The sequence below is a fragment of the Vespa crabro genome, chromosome 1 (assembly GCF_910589235.1).
Source record: "Vespa crabro chromosome 1, iyVesCrab1.2, whole genome shotgun sequence".
Taxonomy (NCBI): Eukaryota; Metazoa; Arthropoda; class Insecta; order Hymenoptera; family Vespidae; genus Vespa; species Vespa crabro.
The window spans coordinates 21,093,936-21,118,927 of NC_060955.1; the positions used below are offsets into that span (position 1 = coordinate 21,093,936).

The following is a 24,992-nucleotide window of genomic DNA, read 5'->3' on the forward strand; positions in this document are numbered from 1 at the left end:
ACGATTAAGGTCATATAGATGCATCTATGAAAGATTTAAACATAGCCTATGATTTATTCTAGTCAAGGCCCTAATATGTATCTAGTAAGATGTAAGACCTAAATCATAAATGATTGTACGTAAGCGCTATTAAATATTTTATTTAATTTTGCATTTTGACTCTGACGACAATACAGAGAGAACGAATAAATGGAATGGTCCACTTTGATTTTCTTACGGCTTACATATCACGTATTACGTTGATACATGTATGAAGGCCTTAATCCAATTGTTTGTTCTGCTGAACGCAACCAATGAATGATCAAAGAATAAAGCTTTATTCACTGTCGAGTTGTGTCAAATTTAGTATTATGCACAAAGTTTCTAATACATTATTCATGATTGTTAAAGTTGGTAAGATGAAAATAAAATGACGAAAGAAATTATCTTGTTTTAATATAAAAATAATTGTAATAAAGATTATTATAAATTAATTGTAATAAAGGTCTATCTCCTAACCTTCAATGACTGCGAGTGCTCCATTATGATAGATTAGAATTAATTTTTAAAAATTAATACATATACAACAACACATGAATTTTTTCAATTATTACTCATTTTTCTTTGTATTATATTTTAATTTTATTTAATTGTATATTTGTTAATTTTTTTTTATAATTCTTTTTCTATTAAAGAAAAAAAAAAAAAAAAAAAAAAAGAAAAAAAGAAAAAAAATTGCTCTACTCTGACAAAATAAATGTAATAAAAAAAATTCTCATGAATTCAGTAAAAAAGAAAAAGGATAAAATATGGATTATGAAATAATAACGATGTATTATTATTATTTTATTATTAAAAAAAAGGAAATTGTGAATTATTTACTATGCGTTTATCAGGTGCGCATGTGCCAAATAACAGTTAAATGTAGAATCGTTTCATATCGTATCGTATCATAATATTATGTTATGTAGCGGCACTCTTGACCGCCCTGTTTTTCTTTCTAGTTAGAAGACATGTTAAACGTATTGTATTATAGATTAATCTTTTATAAAGATGTAAACAAATTACTATATAGGTGACTAATTTGTACAATGATCCATAGAAGATATGCAATATGTACGTAAATATACAAAGAGCAATTTATTGGAGTCTTCGAAGGTAGGTACATAATATATAAGTTTAACAAAAAGAACTTGATACGTGTCCTCTAAGGGTAGTCAATACGTTTCATGTAAATATTAGTAAATATTGTATTGTGTGTAATATAATAAGGGTTTCTTCTACGTGACATATAATAATAGGATCGTGAAAATTCTTAATGACGTTCTATTTCGCCATATTACTTTTACGGTTATACAGTTCAACATTGCTGTTGTTTATTTTGTAAGATCGATGTTAATGATGATTTGACAGCGATAACTTTATGTGTGCGTATGTGAATAGACTTCTTAAAGTATTCATAATCAACGTGACAGGTGATTTATTTTGTGAGAAAAATTACAAAATCTAGCATTATTATGATAAATCATATATAGTCGATAAATCATATATAGTCGATAAATCATATATTTATTATTTTCGTTCTCATTATCTTTTGTCTTTTGTTTAAGAAATTTTTTTTTGAAATCCTTATTATTAATAAATTACTACTGTATGAATTATTTCAATAATTTAACAAATCATTAACTCTTACAGAAAGTAATAAAAGTGCAATTATTAAACAACAGCAATATTAGTATCATAGAAAATTTCCAATATTATATGTTTGTTTTTACTTATCTTCATATGACCCAACATTTCTCGAGATATCCAGTATATACATCGATTTGATTCTGTGACCAATTTTTATGTCTAAAGTAAACAAAGAAAATTAAAAATTTTACAAATATCTGTACGTTTAAAAAGTAATATTTCTACCATGTTACTTATCATTTTTGCAGATGAATATTCGGCTGTATGGAATAGTTGGAGCCATCATAATATTTTTGATTGCCATTTTTGGCATAGGCTTGATCGTAAAACTTTTTGTTTGTTTGCTTGTTTTAATCATAGGGTAAATTTGTATTTTTTTTTTTTTAACAATATTAACACCAATATACAATAGAATATTACAATTACATATAATATTGTTATCCTACATTAATTTTAGAATAATGATCTGTATAAATAGAATATCTACTCTCAGCGATAATAATGCTCTAATATCAGAGCGGGAGGATATAATCAAAAAGACTGATCACTTTCGGCAGGTATATTAATATCATAAGATTATTTTTTTTTTTCAATTTTATCTATTTTAATTTTTATCATTTTTGTTATTTACAGTATATTTTTAACTTATCCAAGGAAAAGATTAATTTTACATTAGATAGAAGAATTACTGGCAGTCGTATTATCGATGAATCTCTGCAAGTACATATACAATAATTATTAAAATCTTTATTTAGTTCATATCAAAGTAGGTAGTATCTTTATGTATATATTTTTTAGGAAATTTTAGACTTTATCCTCAGAGATTATGTGCAAAGTTGGTACAGCTCTATTACAGACGATAAAGAATTTCTCTATTCAGTTCGCAATAATGCTCAAAAAATTGCCATCAATATAGCAAATCGGTGTGTAAAATATTAAGGCAGCAAATACAAAAAAAAAGGTTAAATTGGATAGTCGTTAATTATCTGTGATCGGTCTTTGCATTATTCAGCATATTTTTTTTTAAAATAGGGTAAAAGCTGTTGACTGGATACCATATTTAACTACGCGTCTTGTTGATGATGCTGCTTCACATATGAGATTATATCGTCAAGCTCAACTAAGGATAAAAGAACGTAGAGCGCAGAAATTATATAAAGGCAGTGCTAGTTCTAGTACTTCAGGTGGAACGCCCAAAAGAATGCCCACACATCGACGCAATAAAAGTGAAACTGATATATCTTGGTATACACAGTCAAAATTTTATATTCCAAATTTATCATCTCTCATTGAACCTATTGAACTTGGAGACCAAAATGAGGAGGAATCTTTAGAAAAAATATTCTTTGATCTTGAAGTGCAAATGGAAAATAATTTGATATGTAGAGATGTCGTATGCACAAATAAAGCTCAAGAACGAGAATTATTATGTGAAATATCAGAAGGTCTCTTACATTTAATATTGCCAAAGGAAGATTACGATTGTTTAACTGTTAGATATTTTTTAAAAGAATTATTAGCAAATGCCATAATTAAACCATTATTGAATCTATTCTCTGATCCTGATTATATTAATCAGGCATTTATATGGCTGGTAAGCTTTAAATTTAAGATTAATTATAATAATATATTGTTTTTATATATCTTTTTCTAGTGAGTTTTAAATCAAAATTTCAGTGTAATAAAGAAAGTGGATTGCCGAGTGAAATCTTTTTAACAGTAATTAGAATAACTGATAATTTGGAAGAACTAATGGCAACAAAAAATATTATTTCTAAGGAAATAACACATCTACGTTCAAAAGATTTAACTGGGGATGATGATTTATCAGCAAAACAACGATTAAATAGTTTACTTTATTTTAAAAAAATTTTGGAGGCAAGAATTGTTGGAATGCAAGAGGGTTTAGAATCAGAGGGAGATGGAATTGGTACTCAACCAGACTGGAATAGATTAATTGTTCCTGGGCAAAAGTTAGTTAATCTGCCTTTAGATGAATTGTTGAAGAATAACATTGCACTTAGTTATTTTATTGATTATATGACTTCTATAAATGCTGAGGCATATCTGTACTTTTATTTAAATATATATGGTTGGAGAGTATCAGCAGAGCAACAAATAGCAGATATTCATTTACAAAAAATACAAACTGGTCCTTCAACCTCAAGTATTGTTAATACTAAACGTAAAAATATAGATCTAGAAAATTTAAAGGAGGCTGCTTTAAAAATTTATCAACAGTATTTGAGTGATAAAGCATCATCAAAGTTACAGTTAGATGATTTATTAGTAAAAAATTTAGTAACAAAAATAAAAACTGAAACTGTTAAAGAAATATGGTTTGATGATCTCTTAGTTTGTTGCTATGAAAAGTTACAAAATGAGGATAGATTTTTACCTAGTTTTAAAAAATCACTTGCATATATTAAACTTCTTGCTGAATTAGATTTGCTGAAAGATCCAACCTCTGAGGATGATACAAAATCCTTAAAAAGTATAAATTTAACTAGTGTTAATGATGAATTAAATACTTTGCAAAATTTAACAGAGAGCTGTACTAACAGTGAAGCAAATATAACAGCAAGAAAAGAAGGCAAGCTAAAATCAAATTCTTCATTAAATTTGATAGATACTCTTGAATCAAGTGAATCTAAATCATGCAGTGATATTGAAAAAAAATCTTTAAGTAATACAAAAGATACGAAAAATATTCAAAAGGTATCAAGTATAGATTTGGATCAAATTAACGAAGGAAAAGATGTAGCTTTTTATTTAGATTCAAACGTAGATCAATGTATTACGTTAGATGAAAAGAATTGTGACTTAAGTGTAATTAAAAAGCTCCAACAAGGTCGTTTTGAAATTACTGCAAAGATAATTGAAACTGGTATTGTTAATGATCGTGGTAAAACATATGGTATATATGCTGTGGCTGTTACCAAATGTTATGATTCAGGTTATCAAGAGAAATGGCACATTTATAGAAGATATTCTGATTTCTATGATTTGTATCAAAAAATAAAAGAAAAATATTATGATTTGGCCAAAATTCCATTTCCTGCTAAGAAAGCCTTTCATAATATGGAGAGGACTGTATTGGAAAAAAGAATGTTAATGTTGAATGCTTGGTTACATCAACTAACAAAACCAGCAGTTGTTGATGGCCACATGGGTTTACAAAATCTCTTATTAGCATTTTTAGAACAAGGAGATTACGATAAAGGGGTTACTGGAGGTCAAATTTCACGAACGGTAAATTTCACTTAAATAATTTTTATGATAAATATATGAACATTTAAATTCTATTTTTTTTGTTTTTTTTTTACAGTTAGATAATTTAATGAATCCCCTAAAAACATCCATGAAGAGCGTGACGCAAGCAGTAAAGACTATGCCAGATAATATGTTGAGTACAGTAGACGGTGTTATGGATAATATAAGTAAATTTTTTGGTAATCCAAGAAAAAGTAATGTTTTTTATGAGCATACTAAAGTTGGTGCTAGCCTGGATGTAGAAGTAACGATATTTCTTTCATTTGTTGTAGAACTCACCATATAACTATGTAATATAATTAATTCTCATGTTTTTTGTTTTTAGACAAATGATAATATTCCATTAAGAATAATGTTATTATTAATGGATGAAATTTTCGATTTAAAAGTAAGAAATCAGTGGTTAAGACGAAGGATCATTACTTTATTAAGACAAATTATTCGTACGATGTTTGGTGATATTGTGAATAGAAGAATAATAGAATATGTTTCATTAATAACTAGTCCCACAAAAGTTGCAGGATATTTACGATTCATTAAGTAAATAATTAATATAACAATTAATAAAGTTTTCTGATACATTTTTTCAATCAAACTAATGCATATAAGTTTTCAGGAATAGTTTATGGCCCAATGGTATAAAAGCTGAAAGTAAACCTATTCGAGATTCAGAAATAAAATATAGAACTCGAGTAGTAGCCAAAGTAGCATTGCTCTCTTGTTTTTCAGACGATTTGAAGCATATCATAGGTAGTGAAACAACAAGACATGGGCTCCTAAGGGTGTTTGAATTATTTCAACAACCTGTATTAAATAGAAGATTATTATATGTATTACTTGAAGGGATTCTAGAAACTTTATTTCCAAAAAGCAACATAGGAGATATATTTAAAAAAGTCTACTGTACGTCTTCTCGTTTGAAAGATAAAATTAAAACGTAACAGGTTTTCGATGAGTGAATCAGCCAGATTGATAATATAATAATACAATCCGGACGCAATTGCATCTAATTTGGATTCGATACAAAGATCTTGCATTATCAGATAATGAAGTCTAAATAAAATAAAATAAAGTTACACTTTATAGAATGAATCTTCAATAACGATCTAATATATTTATATCAGCTACGATATATTGGCGACGACCAATTAAATATTTAAGATAGATATATTGAAATATATGTTATGATTTTTTTAAATTAACAATATCGCGCTATATTGATTTATATGTTTTGTTTCCTTTGTTTTCTTTTTATTCTTTATTGTTATCTGATATTCGTATTTAGTATTTTGGCATTTAATAATAATTAGATTATAACATAAATAAATTCGGTTGCAAGTATAAACATAAGGTGAATATAACTGAATTTATTTATGTTAAGACCCAATAGAAAATTAAATTATCTAAAAAGTAATATCGTAGCAGCTATTGTTTAATCTAACGGGGATCAAAGTAAGAGTCGGATAATTTTACAATTTTGGTAATATATATATATTTAATAGGAAGTAAGTACTTGTAAACTTATGGCCAAGAAAGTGTTATATATGAGTTGCCATCTGAACAGATCTTTATTGGATTATTATTCTTGATGGTATGGTGTAATAAGAATAACACAAACATTCCATTTGCATTTTAATATACTTATGGTTATGTAACAATCGTTTTCTTACAAATAATCATAAGATAAAAATATATGTAACTGTCCATTCAAACTCTCATGATATATGCAGAATATGTGATTATAAAAAATAATTTATATATAGATATTTATTAAATTCATTAATTTATAAGAATACCAGAGTGTGTGTGCCATTAAGATAGCAGCAATAATTTTATTTATTAAGCAAATTACATGGTCTTCGAAATGATGTTTAAAAAAATTTACAAAAAAAAAAAAGAACAAGCATAGCATATATTTAAAGACTTATATATAATTTCTGTACAAATTGTTGTATATTAATGTTATATGTAATTTCTCATGTATATATACAATAATTTTTATTGCATCAAAGAGCTATGTTTAAAACATTTTACTTATTAAATGAATCGTTTATAATTTATAAATGTTTTATTTATGATATTTACGAAACTCTGCAAAGGTATATAAAATATATTAAATATTTTTGTTTTATAAAAAATATATGTAAGAATAATCTGCATTATTAAAATTAGAGGAATAGTATATCAAAAGATAAATTACACAAATTCTTTTGCAAGAACGTTTCATATACCTTTTCTTTCAACTAAAAACAGATGAAAAAAAATATATCAATTTTTTAAACATCATATTTTTTTTTTTAATTTCCTAAATTTTAATACATTAAAAATTATAAAATAATATATTATTATATTTGGTGAAAAATATATTATAGAAACAAATATTTTTGTACATATATAAAATCAAAATTCATTAATGTTTCTATTCTTTTTGTGTGATTTATCTTGTGGATAAAATATAAACAAACAATATTTTCCATTGAATGTAGTAATTTATATTTTACATTTTTTATTAGTAAATTCTTTTTCTTTGGCTATGCAATACAATTAAATCAGAATTATTCAAAATATCTTAAGAACTTAATTGTGTCAAGTATAAATTTCTACTACGTACAATACAAAATATACTATATAATCATTATTATTTGTATCGGCAATATGAAATGCTTCCTACTGAATGTGAAGGAAATGCAAAACTCAGTCTTTTGCCCATTATTTTAGACTAGGCGTGAGGTTCTTTTGGAGTATTTTGTAATTATTTTATTACTATGCCTGTGACACAATTTTTCATTTACTTAAGAAGAGTGTTAAAGCAGTCTTAGCATATACACTCTACTTAAGATAATGGGATTCACCACCACATTAAGATTTAACTGTACTTTGCACATTTTCAACTTCAAATGACATTACTTACTTATATTGTTGGACAAACACCCGCAATGACTCGTCCATAAGCTCGTTCTGGACCCAAATGAATGGAATTCAAATTAATGTATACATTATTTATGCAACCAACGTATTGAGATTGTGACGTGCTCCCACGTAATCTTCTACCCAACATAGGATGACCACCGATGAATATCGGATGCTTCGACAAAACTGCTGCTACGTTTTTACCACCAATTCCTATTGGAGCGGCCTTGTGATCAACGGATAAAAGTACAGCATTTTTCTGTTTTACAGCTGTTGCAAGAAAAACAGAAGATAAGTATTTTGGCAACAAATAAATAAATAATATTTAATACACACACACATCAGATATAAAAGATATATTACCTCGGACATTGTGCCAATTACCATCACATAAAGAATTAGATTTGGATGGTTCAAATGAGGTTTCTATAGAACCCTTAGTCGTTTTAACAAGAAATTTAACAGTACCATTAATCATCTCCAAAACTAGATAATCTCGTTTACCATGAACCGACAATAAATGTCCAGAAGTTGTACGTGGTTTGATATCCATCTGTATATCCATAGTACGTCCAACGGTAAATCTATCCACTGAAAAGATTTTTCATGATTTTTCATTATTTTTAATAAATGAAATATGTACGTATGTATGTGCATGTACAGTTACATCACTTACTTGCTTTGAACAGATTGCTACCATTTCCTGGGAAGAAGAACAATCCTGGCTCTATTCGCTTTGAACATGGTATTACACCTACTTTCATTGTAGGTTCACCAACAGATTGACCATTCATCATAAAATTGCTTAAACATCCACTGAACATAGTACTTAAACCCTAAAAAAGTAATGGTATTTTATATATTTCTATCATGATATCATGATATATAAGTATAATTAAAGGTTGATTTAATAAAAAAATAAACAAAAAAGTTTATATGAATATTCTTAATTACTTTAGTGTGTTGACACTATGTCTAAATATTCACTTATTATAAATTACTCTGTATATATGTGTGTATATATATGAAAGATAGTAATATATAATATCATTGAAAAAATATTGTAAACTCTTACTATTCTTGACTGTGTCGCGCTAAACAATTCTGGTAGTACACCTCCTACAAAGAATGGTGGATTAACATTGATAGTTTCAGTATGTCCTTGAGAAGAGCCAATTATTGGTGCTTCATTATCTACAGAAAGTTGTCCGATTTGTTTATTTCTCTTAAAAGCAATGTAATGCCATTGATTATCATTTATTTGTTTATCGCTAATAAGTACAGCTGGTCCACTTCCACAGTCAAACTTGTGATGAATCTTGAAAAACAAGATATTATTTTTATAATATTTTATATTTGAATTAGAAAAAAATAATGATTTAATTATTATACACCATTCCTCTTACCTTTCCGTCTAGAATATATAAGGCAATCACATCTTGTTTACTTAAATCCGAAGCAAAGAAAACAATTCCATTATCAGACATTGTTTTAATGTTAATTTGGAAATCATAATAGTCTCTGTATCTTCCATTTAAAGATCTATATTCCAATCGACTATTGTTTGTAGTACCTAGATATAATAATGAAAAAAAAACTTTATTAGAATCCATAGAAATAATATTTTCATGGATATTAATATCTATGTACCGAATCTCCATTCATTTTCGAGATCAGGATCAGTAGCTGGATAATAAGGTAAATGACATTGGTCTACAGTTTGAGGTAGGATTGGTTTTGGAGTGGATGTTATAATTGTTTCAGTTGTTATTTCAATGTGATGACTGCGTCCTTCCAAAGTAGGTTCTTCGTCTTCATCTTCCTTTTCTAATTCAATGTCTACCACATCTGGAAATAAATAACAAATTTATTATTTCTAATAAATGTATATTTGATTTATGTAATTACTAACTAATCTGTGTTGCGCCTTCAGTTGTATCATCAGGACTTTCTGTAGGAAGCAGAGGTATCCAAACATTTACTTCTGGTTCGTCAACTGGAGCAATAGCTATAAAAAAGAACGTTTACTTAATAATATATTGTTTTGTAGTCACAGTTAAAAAATTATTAAAAAGATTAAACATACGTGATTGTTCACCGCCTTTACACTTTCCCAAAAATGCATGAAGTTTTTCTGTTGTGTTAGCAAAATTAATAATAATCCCATTCAAAGTAGCGTCGCCAATACAACCGACAAACGGTGTTCTTGCATTATTTTGAGATCCTTGGAACAATATTGGTATACCGCCAATGTAAAGATCCCCATAAAGAATATGTAATGATGGAGGTGGAGAATCGGTGCTATAATTTTTAATATCATCAATATCAAGTCTTAAAGATGATTCATTATGCGTCGCCGTGACAACATGCCACTCATTATCATTGAATTTTATTTCAGTTGGATCAGTTCTTAATTCTTCGCCTTGACTTTTAAATATTAATACACCGTCAACCAGTGCCATGTAACTTGTAGATGTTTGATCTGGATTAGTGACATAAAATATAAGACCATCATTTGCCAATGTTTTGAATTTCAAATTAATCTGAAGGAAATTGGACGCCGAAACATTATTCCATTTTACATATCCTGGCATATTATCTTCAAAAGATACGAGACTTGCGAACTAAAATTAAAAATTTCTTGATATGTATCAATCATAGGATTAAAGTAAGATAAATTTTGAAAAAAAAGAAGAAATAAATAAATAAAAAATATATGACATACTCTAACTGGACAACCAGGCATAACTCCAAAAGCTTGTATATTACTACTAAGATCAACTGAGGTATCGAGAATAACAACATCATCGATACATCCTTCGAAACCATCATTTGTAACTGGTTTATAAGGATGCTTGGCATTAGGTGGATACCCTCCAAAATAAATGTAATCCAAGGATAGAAGAGTTTTAGTATTGCCCTTAGCTTCATCTCGTGCAACCATTTTACCATCGATTTTAAGAACACCAATTTTTTCGAACCTCAATGCTTCTAAATTGTGCCAATTACCATCATTAAATTTATCAAGCGATTTTAGAGATATTTCACCATCATCAAGATCGTACTGATACAGTACCTATAAATGATCAAAAAAAGATATTTATTTTTATATTTTTCAAATATTATACAAGTCTAAAGTGTAAACAAATATTTATAGCCATACCTGACCATCTCTCATTTCCAAAGATAAAAACTGTTTACCCTTGCCCATTAGATATATTAAGCCATCATCCGCGAATGTTTTGAAATTTAATTTTATACTGAACTTTCTACTATCTGATGATATTTGAGAATTTCGTTTACTTAAAATTGCATATCCATGCTTGTCAAATCTATATCCTGTACTTGGTTGGAAATTTATCAATTTGTCCCTTTCCATAGCATCTTCTCTATTATTTTCACCATCTACAAAGTTCCAGAAAGAAACAGGTATATCGCCGATTACTAACTCTTCCATTTCACCCTCAAAGGAAGATGCCGTAACTGCATCTTGAATATTAAAAGAAGAAGGATATCCTCCTACAAATAGTTTTGAATGTTCTTGATCAACGTTAAATATAGAATAAGCTCCTGGTAATACTTTTTCTGTTTCATATTCCTTATCTCTTCCCTCGCCAATATCCTCGCGTACTATTAATTTCACATTTTTTCCAGTCCTATTTCAATAATTTATTTGATTATTGACAATAATTTATTGATTTATTTATTATTCATTTCGTATTCTTTAATTATAAATTTACTCACCTATCAATAATTATCTGACGCCAAATATTATCAGATACAAATTTGTTACTAATGACCTTTGTTGGTCCAGAACCAAGATCTAATATAAGTACTGGATATCCGCTTTCTATTAGAAGTGCCATAAAATCATGCTGTAATAAAATTATGAATAATTAAAACTTATTCTAATATTGCAAATGTTGTATGATTTTTAAATTAATGATATTACTTACAGTCTTTGCACGTGGTAATTTTATTTTTTCTTCATTTCCAAGATAGAAAAGGAAGCCATTGGTTTTATTCGTACGGAAATATAATGAAATTTTGCTAGATGTTGCCAGTAAAGGTAAGCTTTCTGGATTTTTCAATTCCAATGTAGTATTTCGATAGAAAGTTAAACCTGTTTTAAATCTGTCTGCTAATTCTCTAGCATTTGCGATCTTATTCTTTAGCACATCAATTTTACTTTGAAGATCATTTCCTGTTCCTTCCATTGCTTTTTGATTTTTACTCAAATTATTTAGAAAATTATTAATATTAGGAACAATTTTATTTACAACATCCAATTGTTTCTTAGCTTGAGAAATATCTCGTATCGATTCGGACGTATCCTTTGTAAGTTGTTTAGTTTTTTTGAGATCATCTGGTATATTATCAATTGTACCATTTATACTTTGAATAGCATTTGTTATATTGGCTACCGTTTTAATAACTTCATCAACTGCATTGTGAGCTGCTGATGAAGATTGTGATGGAATATTTAAAAGTACTCTAGAAATCAAAATCACATTTGATATAAGGACCTAAATTTATCTACATATAGGATGTTGTATAATACACGATATATTACTATATTTTTAACAATTTGCTTTCTATGAAGAAAATATATTAATTGATAGAAAATAAGTATTTCTTACTTATCAATATAATCTAACAATTCTTTATTGTTTTGGTTTTGAGAATCTGTAAATGTTTCCTTGGTTTGTGCAATCTGAAGAATTCCCTCCGATTTTCCATCAGTTTTCTCAAATACTATTTCTGCAGAGGCAAGCAAATCTGCAGATTGATCACGAGAACTTCTTATTTTTTCTTCAATTCTCGAAGACTATTATAATAGAAAAGATTATATCGTAATTAAACCACAATAATTGATTATAAATCAGTAAAGGAATATAAAAATAATGAATGTATTGGTAACTTACTGATGCCGTTGCATTTTTAGCAGCATACACAGCATTAAGAGCAGTATAGTTGGCAACTTGGATAGCCATTTCAATATCCCTATATGCAGAAACAGCACGTACAGCATTTGTATTGCGTGTATCTGTCAAGAGATTGTCCAATTCCAAAGAATGACTGTAAAGAGATTCAGCATGATCATGTGCCTTTTGTAAAGAATCTTTTAAATCATTAAGCATTTCGTCATTTTGCAAAATGGTATCATTTAAACGCATTACCACTTGTTGCAATGTATTAGACTCTGTGAAAATATAAATTCTCTGATGAATAGATATATAGTTTTTTGCAAACACTAGTAAAATTAAAGTGAAATTGTAACAATGAATCTTACCTAAAATATTTATATTCGTATTTGTTTCGTCTAAAAGTTGACTTGCTTTTTTATTAAGTTGCTCACCAGCCTTTAGATCTTCTTCAGCCTCTAACGTAATATTTTTTACAATATCAAAATTTCCAGATTCTGCAGCTATTCTATTATCTTCGTTAAGATCTTCAACGTCAGCTGCTAACGCTTTAGCTTTTCCTGTGATTTTAAGTAAATCATCCATTTTTGTACTAATATTTTGTATTTTGTCATTTAAATCTGATGCCATTGAAGTCAGATTATTCACTGGAGAATTATATTGTAGCATTTCTGATACGAGAATATTTGCTTGATCAGCTTGATCGATTGCTTTATCACGGAAATTAACAAAAGATACCTCTTTGATTTTTTTCAGAATGTCTTCTGTCTTTCTTACAGTGTTTTCAATTTTACCACCTGGTCTAAGCTCTATATTGGAAGCTAATGATTGCACTTCAGATACTATAAAATTGACTAAATTTATTTCACGAATTACGTCTTCTTCTAAAACATTCATATCATTAAGCGTATTTTGAGCACCGTGTTTCCATTTGATGCTATCTTCAGCAGCATAATCAATATGACGTTTTTGACTCGACACTTCTTGTCCAAGACGCGATAAGTTTTGTTGTAGTGGTAAGAAATTAATTCTCTTTGGATCGAGTAACATAACTTCTGAATGAAAGTCATTCACTGTATCATTAATAAATTTTAGACGCTGATTCGTAAAATAACTTTCAGCTACCATCTGTAAAAATTATACAAAGTAAATTGAAGAGAATATAATGATGAAAAATTATTTATAAAAAATATTTTCAACCATGTAAAATAGTTTGTATACAGAAAATAATAATTTTCATATATAAAACTTACATTGTATTCTTCAAAAACTGGATTTAGAAGACCTGAGAGTATATCTGTGACATCAAGCAGATCACCGGTACAAGAATCACATGCAAAGCAACCTTGTCCTGGGATCAAAACATGACGATATGGACAATGATCACATTTTTCACCAATAACACCAGGAAGACATGTACACTGTCCAGTAGTTGTGTTACAGGATACACCAACAGAATATCCAGTATTGCAACCACATGCTGAAATTATAAAAAAAATGAGAAAATCAATGTATTGCTTCCAAAAATATTTTTTGTAAAAATTTATAATTATAAGATATATAAATATGTTTTATTATTTATTTTGTTTATAATACTTACATGTACAACCATCTGGACCAAAATTCCAATAACCAGGAGTGCATTGATCACATTTCCGTCCAGTAACACCAGGTTTACATTGGCACTGACCAGTTTTTTCATCACATTGCTTACTATCTGAAGCAACATCACAATCGCAAGGCTTACAACCTTCGCAAGAATCAAATCCGTAATGATTTTCTTCACATTGATCACATTGTTCACCGACAACATTTTCTTGACAATAGCATTGTCCATTATGGCTATCACAATGTTCCATTCCACATTCATTACATGAACAACTTTGACAATCTTTCCTTTCCACTGCATCACCGAAATATCCAGGTGCACAATAATTGCAAGCTTGTCCATATGTATTGTTCAAACAATGTAAGCATTCTCCAGTAATAGAATCACAAGAATCAACTTGGTTGGTATCAATATTACCAGAACATTCACAAGGTTTACAAAAATCACCATAGACTTCTGGATTTCCATAATATCCGGCAATGCAAGTTTCGCATCGTGCACCATAATAACCAGGAAGACAATTGCAGCTAATTTTGTTACCTTCTTCATTTACTTCACAATCAGATGCAAAATTATTTGATGCAGTAGGAAGTGGACAAGCACAAATTAAACAGTCTGAAGGAGTACCAATAGTTGCATTCCCATAATAGCCTTGTTGGCAAAATTCACAATGATCGCCTTTAGTACCATTTTTACAATTCTGTAAAAAAATAACATATCATTCATTTATAAATTTATTTATATAAATAACTTTTTCCTAATTTATTATAATTTGGGAGTAAATGTTTCTTTATATGAAAAATATACAGAAAAGATCTTAAAGAAAAAAAGGAAGACATACATGGCACACTCCGGTATTCACATCACAAGTTTCTGCATGGCCATTACACTGACACCGTACGCAATATCCTCCATAAGGACCTGATTGTACTCTATAATATCCTGGAGCACATTCTTCACAAGATAATCCTTGATAATTTGGCGGGCATTGACATTGTTCCACACTACTGGCTGGAACACTATACTGAGCTGAGTATTGTTCTGTTGTAACATCAATGGTAACATAAGATAACCTAAAAAGATATATAAATACCAAATATTAATTAAATAAAAAAAATATAGAATAATTTATAAATAATGATACTCACGATGCAATGATACTAGGGTTCCAATATGTTGCTCGAATATATATACCTTGAAGATTTTCAAGAACTACCATAATCTGTTCTCTAGTAACACTTAAACGATTTGGTGTAAAAAAGTTAGCCTCTATAAGTTCGACAGATCCAGCAAAATTTGTAAAAGAAAGTGGTTGTTCATCACCATAAAAAAAGAGAACTGTATCTGCACCTTGAAGAATCACATCAGCTGCACTTACTGCTTTTCCAAAGGGTCCAGTATCATAGCTTACAGTATAATTTAAAAATCCACCATATGAAGTTAACTTTTTGCCAAGATAACTGGCAGGAGCTGCAAAGTACACAACATTTTCAAACGTGTCATTAGTCGTTAGACCAATGACTATAGAAGTTGAATTAATTTCTTGAGGTATTGTTGTTAAAAATGTTAAATTTCCAGTATTTTCATTTTGTACAACAAGCTCCCAGTTGTTCATATCCAGAATATGAGTCCTGTAGAGATTTGCAGAAGCACAACGTGTTGTCTTTCCAAAACAAAAGCATTTTGTGCAGCCTTCTTCATTGCTTGCTTGAATGTTAAAGGTTCCTTCTTTACAAACATCACAAGCAGAACCTTGAACATTTTCTTTACAGAAACATTCAGCTGTATACTGATCGCATATATCCAATGTTGTTCCTCGTACATCACAGTCACATTTTTCACAGTGAGGAAATTGTGAATATCCAGGTATGCATTTATCACATTGTCTTCCAACCACATTTTCTTTACAGCTACAGTTGCCATTAAACAAATCACATTGCATATTACCATCGACCACACCAAGAAAAGAACAATTACATTCTTCACATCCAACTATAGGATCAAATCCATAGGTGCCTGGTTCACATAGATGACAACGTTCACCTGTGACTCTTGTAGGACAAATACACTCACCTAAAAATATGAAAAAATTTGTATATTGCAATATTATAACATAAATTAAAAATAAATTATAATTAATATCATAATTATTCAAATAATATAAGAGGATAATTTAAAAATGTTCATTTTATTAATTGTAGACAATACTTACCAGTTCCAGGCCTACAAAGCACTGAACTAGGACAAGCACAAGTTCTGCAATTAGGAAATCCATAATATCCTGTTTTACAAATCTCACATCTTCTACCAATAATATTAGGTTTACAGGGACATTGTCCTCCAAACTTTTCACATTCAAAACTAGTTGTACCATAAATGTCACAATTACAAGGTAAAGCGTGATTATTGTAATTAGCAGTCAATGAAAAAATGGAATCTTTACAAAATCCTTCTTCTGTTACATTTACATAGAAATGATTATTACCACACTTTTTAAGGAATTCCTTAGTCTGATCAAATTGTATTTTTGTCAGAATTTTACTATTATATTGGTCTGCAGGTACGACCAAAATGTAATCCAACCAAATACCATTTCCACTGCTTTCTTTGAATGTAATCACAAAATTTTCAATTAACTGGAATCGAGTATTACCATCTACTTGTTGAACAATACTACGACAACCACTGTTACTGGGACAATGAGGTACAGAAACTTTTGCTTCATAAAACTTTCCATTTTGTACTAGAACATCCAATTCAAACTCTGGATGATCTGGTTGATAATATTGTACAATGAAAACGTATTCTCCAGGTTCAGCAACTTTTGCATGAATATCTACCATTGCATCTTTATCATTCAAATAAATTAGTTTTGTAGCATTATCAAAAATACCAGATGGCCGACTACCCACTTCAAGAACTGCATTATTAGATTCAAATTCAATCTTTTTAGAATCAGCTGCACCAGGGAAAAATCCTTGTACACATTTACCATTTTTTCGAACACAAATAGATCTTGGTTTTATATAATCTAAGGACCAGCGATGATATGGAATAGCAACAATTGAATGAATCGCAATATTTGAAGTGGGTTCTCCAGTTAAGACTATGCTTACATAATTTGACTGAAAGTTCATAACAGCCACTCTATCATATGTATCAGTTACTACTTGTCGACAAATACTTGTATATTTGCAGGGATAAAGCGTAACTTTGCCTTTGCCGATGGTGTTTGCTTCAATCAACAATACAGAGGTCTCACTATCTTCCATAGAGGTAACATATGTTATAATAAGCACATGTGGGCCTGGTTTAGATATTCTAAGTTCAAAGTGAATTTCTTCTTGACTATCATTTATAAGCGGCATTTCATCTACATCAATCTCTCTAAGAGTATCCTTATCTGAGAAATATTCTGTTAAAGGTATTCTTATGTTGTTCTCATTGAGGAAACCTCCTGCCCCGCGAACAGAATCAAAATTCATCAAGTTGGGATATCCATAATGACGGCAAAGCTCTTTGTAACCAACTTTACAAGGTATGTTAACATCTTGAGTTAAAATAGTTGCTTCATAATATTCTGAAGGTAATAGAACGAAATAGTCTACGAAAAGAGTTTTTTTATTAGCAATACTAACAGTCCAATGCCCAGGATTCATCACCATAGGTGAAGGGTGATTATCATGAATCCCTGCAACTGTAACGAACGATGGTTTCGTCGTAGGTTTAAATTGAACTTTAAATTGTTGTTCCACTTCGACAGGACTATCTGGTGTAATTTTAATAGTTCCAAGAATTGGTTCATTGTTAGGGTTTACATACCGTATAACCATACGATATAAAGAAGATTTATATATATAAACATTTTGGATAATTTCGTCTTGTAGAGCAGAAAATACAGCATATCCTTTCCAACTATAACCTGGGAAATACTCTTCTAAGAAACCATATCGTACTTGACTGTTACTAGAAGTTCTGCCATCTTCTACTTCATATTGAAATTGATGAAGAGTAGGAAAATAATGTGCTTTTAAAGGTTCTTTACATGTTAAACCCGTTACACGAGGCTGACATTGACATTGTCCAGTTTGTTTGTCACAAATAGAACTGACTGATCCACCAATATCACAATTGCAATCTATAAATTAATATTTATAATATTAATATCTACTTAAAAATATAATAAAAAATATGTTGACTGGATTTAAATAATTATCATAATTTACCGGAACAACCAAATAAATTGTTCTCTTGAAGATTATAAGTTCCATCAATGCATCGAGTGCAACTTCTATCAGTCACTCCAGGTTTACAAATACACTGTCCAGTTTTCACATCACATTCTCCAATACTTCCAATAACACCGGGAATGTTACATTGGCATTCTAAAAAAAAAAAATAAATATTTAGATCATATAACTATTAAATATTAGATATAATGGTATTAAAAGCTTGAATTACCTTCACATCCTTCTGTATTATGCGGTTGTAAATTCCAATATAAAGGTTTACATTTATTACAAATTCTACCTTCTACACGATCCTTACATTGGCAAAGTTCTCCTGCTGGTAAACTACCACATCCTTGAAAAGTTTCAACAATACCTGCTGGATCACAATTACATCCTTCACAAGTTGGAAAATTATAAAAGCCCTCTTTACACTGATTACATCTAGATCCATCAAAGTTTTCTCTGCACTGACATTTGCCTTCTGTATCACAGGATACACCAATTGCTCCATGACTATCACAATTGCAAGCTACAATATGAAATTCAATAAAATCCTTTATATAAATAAGTACATATCCATTTTTATAAAAGACATCACAAACAAAAATTTCTATAAATTCAATTCGTACCTATACATTCTGGATACATATAATATCCTGGACTACATTGATCACATGTCTTTCCTGCAAAGTTGGCAAGGCATGAACATTTTCCTATACTGTCACAACTAATTGAAGAAGAACCGATCAAACTGCAGTTACATGGTCTACAGTTAGGATATCCATAATATCCATTGATACACTGATCGCACCTACTACCACCATAGCCTTCCTTGCACAAGCATACGCCATCACTCTTATCACAAATTCCTTGTTTTGTACCTCTTGCGTCACAGTTACAATCTAAATAATATAGATAGTATTTATATTGGTTTTTTGAAAATACCATATCTTTTTTAACATTTGTTTCATTAATTTACATACATGTGCACGAAGGATAATTGAAATAACCGTCCTCACAGATACTACAAGTTCTTCCACCATAATTATTTTTACAAGTACAATTTCCAGAAACAACATCACAGACATTGTTCAGGGAACCAAGTGAATTGCATTCACAAGCTGTAAATTTATATTATTTTAACAATAACATTTTTACTTAACACATTTGCTATCAGCATCACATATGTAAGATCGACTTCGATTGACTGTCACACACACATTTGTGATTGTGACCAATGTAAAAAATAAAAACCTGGGCTGTGGTTTAGAATGTTATCGATAACAAATGTACTAACATCTTTAATATATTCATGGATGTATATTTTGCCAAATAAAATAATTTAAAGATGTTTTATTTAACATACTTACGTAAGCATTCAGGAAAATTATAATAGCTTTCTGCACATAGGTTACAGTAGTGACCTGCATAGTTTGTTTTACAAGGACAAGGACCATCCTTTGCTTCACAATGATATCCATTGGTTCCTTGTAAATGACATTCACACTCGCGGCAATTAGGATATCCAAAGTATCCATGATTACAGGTATCACAATGAGGCGGGGTAAATTCTTTGCGACATTCACATTTACCAGTAGCATCAGCACAATTTCCAGTCGAATAAAAGAAATCACAGTTGCAGGCTATAGCAAAATATAATTGTTATAATCAATTATAATATAATTCAAGTTCCTTTAAAATATAGAATTAACTTACGTTGGCATACATCAGTAGCATTGAAAGGTTTATTTTCTGGTCTATAAAATTTCGGTTTACATTGATTACAGTTGATACCTTCCGTATTATCCCTACAGTTTTTACATACTCCACCACCTTCATAGTTTCCATGTATATCCAGAGATAAATGCTTTTCGTCAATTGTCGAATTATAAGTACATTCATCAGAGTGACCGAAACAATTACAAGCTAAAATATTATAAATTATAGCCAATATATAAGTATATATTTAATTTAATCAATGATACATACGTTCGCACATAAATTTTTTAAAAGACGTAGATTGTTGCCATTTCTTCTGTTCAAAACCTTTACAACATGTTGTACATTGAGGTCCACATGTATTGTGCTGACATCTACAAACAAGTTTATTCGGCACAGTAGGATCTTGGATATCGCAGGTATCCGCATGACCGTTACACATACATCTACCACCGATACTGATGTCTTTGATGGAATAAAAATACTAAAATGTACAGAAAATAAAACATTCTACTGTGTATATATATATATGAAACATCCTACGGTATATATATATATATGTATATCTGATATATATATATATATATATATATATATATATATATACCAGATATATATGTATGTATATATATTACTCATAGTAATAAAATAACAATAATAATAATAATAATAATAATAATAATAATAATAATAATAATAATCAGGTAAAGATAAAATTTGATCAATGTTAATAAGTATCTTTAATCTGAAGGAATTATAAAAAAGGATTCTTACTCGTCTTGTCACAGTAGGATCCTGACGAACGACCGACATAAGATGTCCCAGTAAGTTCTTTGTTCTGAGAAAACGAAACCGCACATTGGTTGCCCTCGTCCATTCTTGTAAAATTGTTGAATTGAAATAATGCTTTGCCGATGGACGATTATTTAAGATAGAAATTGGTATTTCACCACCTTCTAAGGGTACTATCTTTGAATATTCAGTTGTACAAATTACACTATCATCTCTCGTAATAGGTTTATGACTGTCGACACCAAAATATGTCAAACAATCACTATCGGAATCCGCAAAATATTGCCAAGGTAACCACGTTTTTCCATAATCTGTCGATTTTTCAAGAACCCATAACTCGGGTCTTGGTGAATTTCCCATACGCACGTAAACGTACGCTACATGAAATTCCTAATAACGGAACAATAATAATACATTTTATATAATATAATATAAATATAATATATATATATATACACGCATACACTTGTACACGTACATATGTAAATGCAAAAATATATGCATACATCTTAAAAAAAAAAAAAAAAAAAAAAAAAAAGAAAAGAAAAAAAAACAGAAGAAGCTCCGATAAGTGCGTAAAAAGAATGTTAACTTTCATTTTACTACGAAACTTTTCCTTGTATCGTATAAAATCATGACAATAGCATTAATAAAGATAACGACAAGAAGAATCATTGATAAGCTACCATTGACCCTATATTATGATCTTCTCTCGTTACATTTCTTGCGATAGAATATAACCAAAATATAAGGGAATAACGACGAATCCTTCCGACAAAGAAAAGTTTTTTCGTAATAAGAAAAAAGAAGCACACTATCTTTAAACGGCAAATATATAATACGTTAATTTGCGAATATATCCTACGTGTTAAATACATGTACCGTTTGACAATATTCGCATCATGATTAGGAACTCATTACTTTTTCTCTTACTGCGGAAATAACACAAAGATAATTATTTCCGGCCTGCAGGAAAACGCCTACAAGATGATAAAACTTTTTGTTATAGATAAAATACGGTTGCACAGTAAATTTGTATCGTTTTCCTTCTTGTTAAGCCCGTCATGCTTGAGGATAATTTCTCGTAAGATTCTTTTTTATGATTATTAATGTTAAATATATATATATATATATATATATATATATATATATATATATATATGTATGTATAAATCAAAGAAGGAACGCAAATATGAATATACAGGCTTACTTTTTCTTTTGTATTTTATATTCATTCTGAAATTTTTATAACTTACTTGACCCAAATTAATTGTCAAATTCACTTCGTTGTATTTCATGCCTCTAGAAAGTGGTGGTGATTGCCACCAAGTTTCCATACCATCGACGGCATATTCGGGAGGGTGCTTTTTTTCAGGACTATCTGGATCGCAAACATCGCATACCTAAACGAAATATATTAGATACCAGAATGTATTATATTTTACAATATATATATAATCAATTATTCAAATATTTGTTTTCTTATCAAAATTTAATTGTAAATATAAGAGAAGAGCTATGAGAAGATTAATAAGAATTTTTTTGAAATTTATGGTGGGCCATTGATATTCTATGAAATTATTTGGATTCGAAGGAATGAAACTTTAAAGTGTATCGAGAGGTCATCCTTATCTCTCTTTTATCGGCCCTCTTACTTAAGTAAGCGTTTTAAACGTTTTATTTCGTTCGCTTACAAAATGGTCTTGCGATAACTATTCCATGAATATCTTCCTCGTTGAAAGTATATAAAAAAAAAAAAGAATGTTCCAGATAAACATCGCATAATATTTATAAGATTTCGTTACATAAAATATATCATCGGGAAAGATCATTATTGAGTTCTAAATAAAAAATAAAAAAATGTCGCATAAACGTTATTCGTTATTATCATAAATTATTTTATAGTATAAATAAATATAGACTGGTTCATTTATTATCATAGAAATGTATCTACTTCATAAATACATTTATAATCGATCGTTCGTATATATGATATCTACATCGATTGATGTATACAAAAAATTGTTTAATGAATGAAAAAAATTGTTTGATGAATGAAAAATGTACTCTTTCTTTTTTATGTTTTTCATTCACACACGTTCCTCGTGCGAGATAAATACTGATCTTTTTCTCTTATCATTTTACCAAGAAGTAATACGAATGAAACACGAATATTATTTCGTTTCAGATAATAATTCTTTATACAAATATTGTTATTATATATTATTATACAAATATGTTATTATTATATTGGCTTTATTTATACGATCGTTCTTTTTTTTTGGCGGATGATGGCCACAAAAAATAAGGAAGTAGTTGAGCAAGCAATCTATAGTCTCTTCTAACCGATAAACTCTTGGACTCGAAGAATCAACGTAGATAAAATTCAGTTCAATAGCACGAAATAGATTTCTGTTAATAACTATATAAAAAAGGGAACTTGTATAAAGAAATTTATTTATATTTAGTAATGGATTCATTTAAACAAATTGATTTACAGATTCAAACAATTAAAGGACGACTCAAAACGAAATTTATAAATCTAAATATATGTAAATATAAATAATAAATATAAATAAATAAATAAATAAATATATATACTTAATTGATTATAACTTTTCTGATAAATATTTGACAATATTTTTCTGATAAATATTTAAAAACTTTCCATCTTTTAAACCCTTTAGTTTTTTTCCTGTTGTTACATTATTCGCGCTTACCTGTCCTTGAATCAAATTGATGTCTTCATCTTGATCAGCATTCGCGCCAACGAGTTTACAATAAAGTTCAGGTCCAGGAGTATCAACACCGCACGTGGCGGAGGCGATGATGTCCTTGCCTTCGGCAAGATTGAAATACGGTGGCGTTAAACTTTCGGTCCTGGAATTTTTTACCAATAGACCGATCAGAAGATGTATTACAAGTAACCACCACCTTGACATCGTGACAGAAACGATGAATGATCCACCACTGCCGGTCCGTCCGTGGACGACCGACACAGAGATCTTCGCTTTTCTCAACGATTCTGTTAAAAAGTAGAGCTACTACGGGCCTTTTCTTTCCTCGCTCTACCCACACTCCACTCCCTTCCGTTCTTCTTTCCGCTCTCTCTCTCGAACACGTACCGAAAATTGTGTGAAAGAAAGAGAAAGAGGAACCAACGCGAAGCGTCATGAACGATAATATAAGATGTTCGAGCGGCTTCTCGATGCAGACTGTCAAGCGCAAGGGGTCATCGAGAAGCAAACGATTCGAAGGAGGGTGGGGGTGGCTCTCTCGAAAGATGGTCCACACATGCTGGAACCACATGGTATCCTTCGTACACGTGTGTATATACATATCTTCTTATGTTATAGCCATTAAACTATATGGAGCATGTACTATACCAATATCAACCATTATCCTTTGTTCGTTCGTTCTTCTTTGACTAAGTTCAACCTAGTTTAAGTTTTAATTATAAATTATGACGTACAAATGTTTTTTTTCTTTTTTTTACAATGAAATGTATATATAATAACATACATACACACACACACACACGCGCGCTATATATATCAATCAATAGATCGATCGATTTCATATTCGATAAAATCTTTGTGATAACGTTGAACATCTGATTGCACAAATATCATGAGTTATTATATTTTACAAATTTTATTTTATTTGTCACTTCAAATGTTCAATACTTCGTTCTTCTCTGTGTTGCAAAAATCATTAGCCTTTTACTGTTAATGAATGTTAATTGCATAAAGTCACTAAACGGGAATGTCTATTCAATTTTACTATACTGTCCATTCGAGTTAATTAAAATGCGTACAATTCCAATTATTCATTTTTTAAATATATAAATTATTATTTTTA

At 29.6% G+C, this 24,992-nt stretch overlaps 2 protein-coding genes across 11 annotated transcripts; one reads left to right on the plus strand and one right to left on the minus strand.

The window, feature by feature from the left end:
- The first annotated feature begins 887 nt into the window (after positions 1-887).
- Positions 888-7,003, plus strand: LOC124426516 (sorting nexin-13-like). 10 transcript variants are annotated; one of them, XM_046968291.1, is made up of 11 exons: positions 1,152-1,454; positions 1,675-1,835; positions 1,920-2,032; positions 2,129-2,228; positions 2,305-2,391; positions 2,470-2,594; positions 2,704-3,265; positions 3,349-4,923; positions 5,000-5,188; positions 5,270-5,484; positions 5,561-7,003. In XM_046968291.1, exons 2-11 carry the CDS (start codon positions 1,827-1,829, stop codon positions 5,883-5,885), a joined length of 3,300 nt encoding a protein of 1,099 aa, XP_046824247.1. In that variant the 5' UTR covers positions 1,152-1,454; positions 1,675-1,826; the 3' UTR covers positions 5,886-7,003. The 10 variants fall into 10 exon arrangements, with proteins under 10 accessions (XP_046824239.1, XP_046824264.1, XP_046824274.1 ...); XM_046968283.1 differs by lacking the exons at positions 1,152-1,454; positions 1,675-1,835 and adding an exon at positions 888-1,137 and having other exon boundaries at positions 2,150-2,228; XM_046968274.1 differs by lacking the exons at positions 1,152-1,454; positions 1,675-1,835 and adding an exon at positions 889-1,137.
- Positions 7,004-7,413: 410 nt separating this feature from the next.
- LOC124423311 (laminin subunit alpha) lies at positions 7,414-24,858 on the minus strand. Its single transcript, XM_046960938.1, has 30 exons — positions 23,852-24,858; positions 22,388-22,534; positions 21,114-21,521; positions 20,610-20,823; positions 20,337-20,546; positions 19,991-20,263; positions 19,604-19,741; positions 19,250-19,522; positions 18,850-19,149; positions 18,615-18,773; positions 16,601-18,526; positions 15,537-16,461; positions 15,230-15,461; positions 14,380-15,088; positions 14,033-14,259; positions 13,148-13,907; positions 12,780-13,057; positions 12,495-12,682; positions 11,811-12,348; positions 11,599-11,729; positions 11,018-11,510; positions 10,580-10,930; positions 9,941-10,478; positions 9,767-9,862; positions 9,505-9,702; positions 9,261-9,427; positions 8,930-9,172; positions 8,531-8,690; positions 8,218-8,445; positions 7,414-8,124 (listed from the first exon to the last, which is right to left on the minus strand). Exons 1-30 carry the CDS (start codon positions 24,071-24,073, stop codon positions 7,856-7,858), a joined length of 11,001 nt encoding a protein of 3,666 aa, XP_046816894.1. The 5' UTR covers positions 24,074-24,858; the 3' UTR covers positions 7,414-7,855.
- Positions 24,859-24,992: the final 134 nt, after the last annotated feature.

What these genes read in the sequence shown, in the direction of transcription:
- LOC124426516 (XM_046968274.1), top strand. Translation starts at nt 1,087, where the DNA reads ATGCAATATGTACGTAAATATACAAAGAGCAATTTATTGGAGTCTTCG. An exon ending in AGACTGATCACTTTCGGCAG is followed by an intron (nt 2,229 to 2,304) that starts GTATATTAATAT and finishes TGTTATTTACAG; the next exon opens with TATATTTTTAACTTATCCAA. An exon ending in TTATCGATGAATCTCTGCAA is followed by an intron (nt 2,392 to 2,469) that starts GTACATATACAA and finishes TATATTTTTTAG; the next exon opens with GAAATTTTAGACTTTATCCT.
- LOC124423311 (XM_046960938.1), bottom strand. Translation starts at nt 24,073, where the DNA reads ATGTCAAGGTGGTGGTTACTTGTAATACATCTTCTGATCGGTCTATTG. An exon ending in ATCCTACTGTGACAAGACGA is followed by an intron (nt 20,824 to 21,113) that starts GTAAGAATCCTT and finishes TGTACATTTTAG; the next exon opens with TATTTTTATTCCATCAAAGA. An exon ending in GCGCGACACAGTCAAGAATA is followed by an intron (nt 8,691 to 8,929) that starts GTAAGAGTTTAC and finishes TTACTTTTTTAG; the next exon opens with GGTTTAAGTACTATGTTCAG.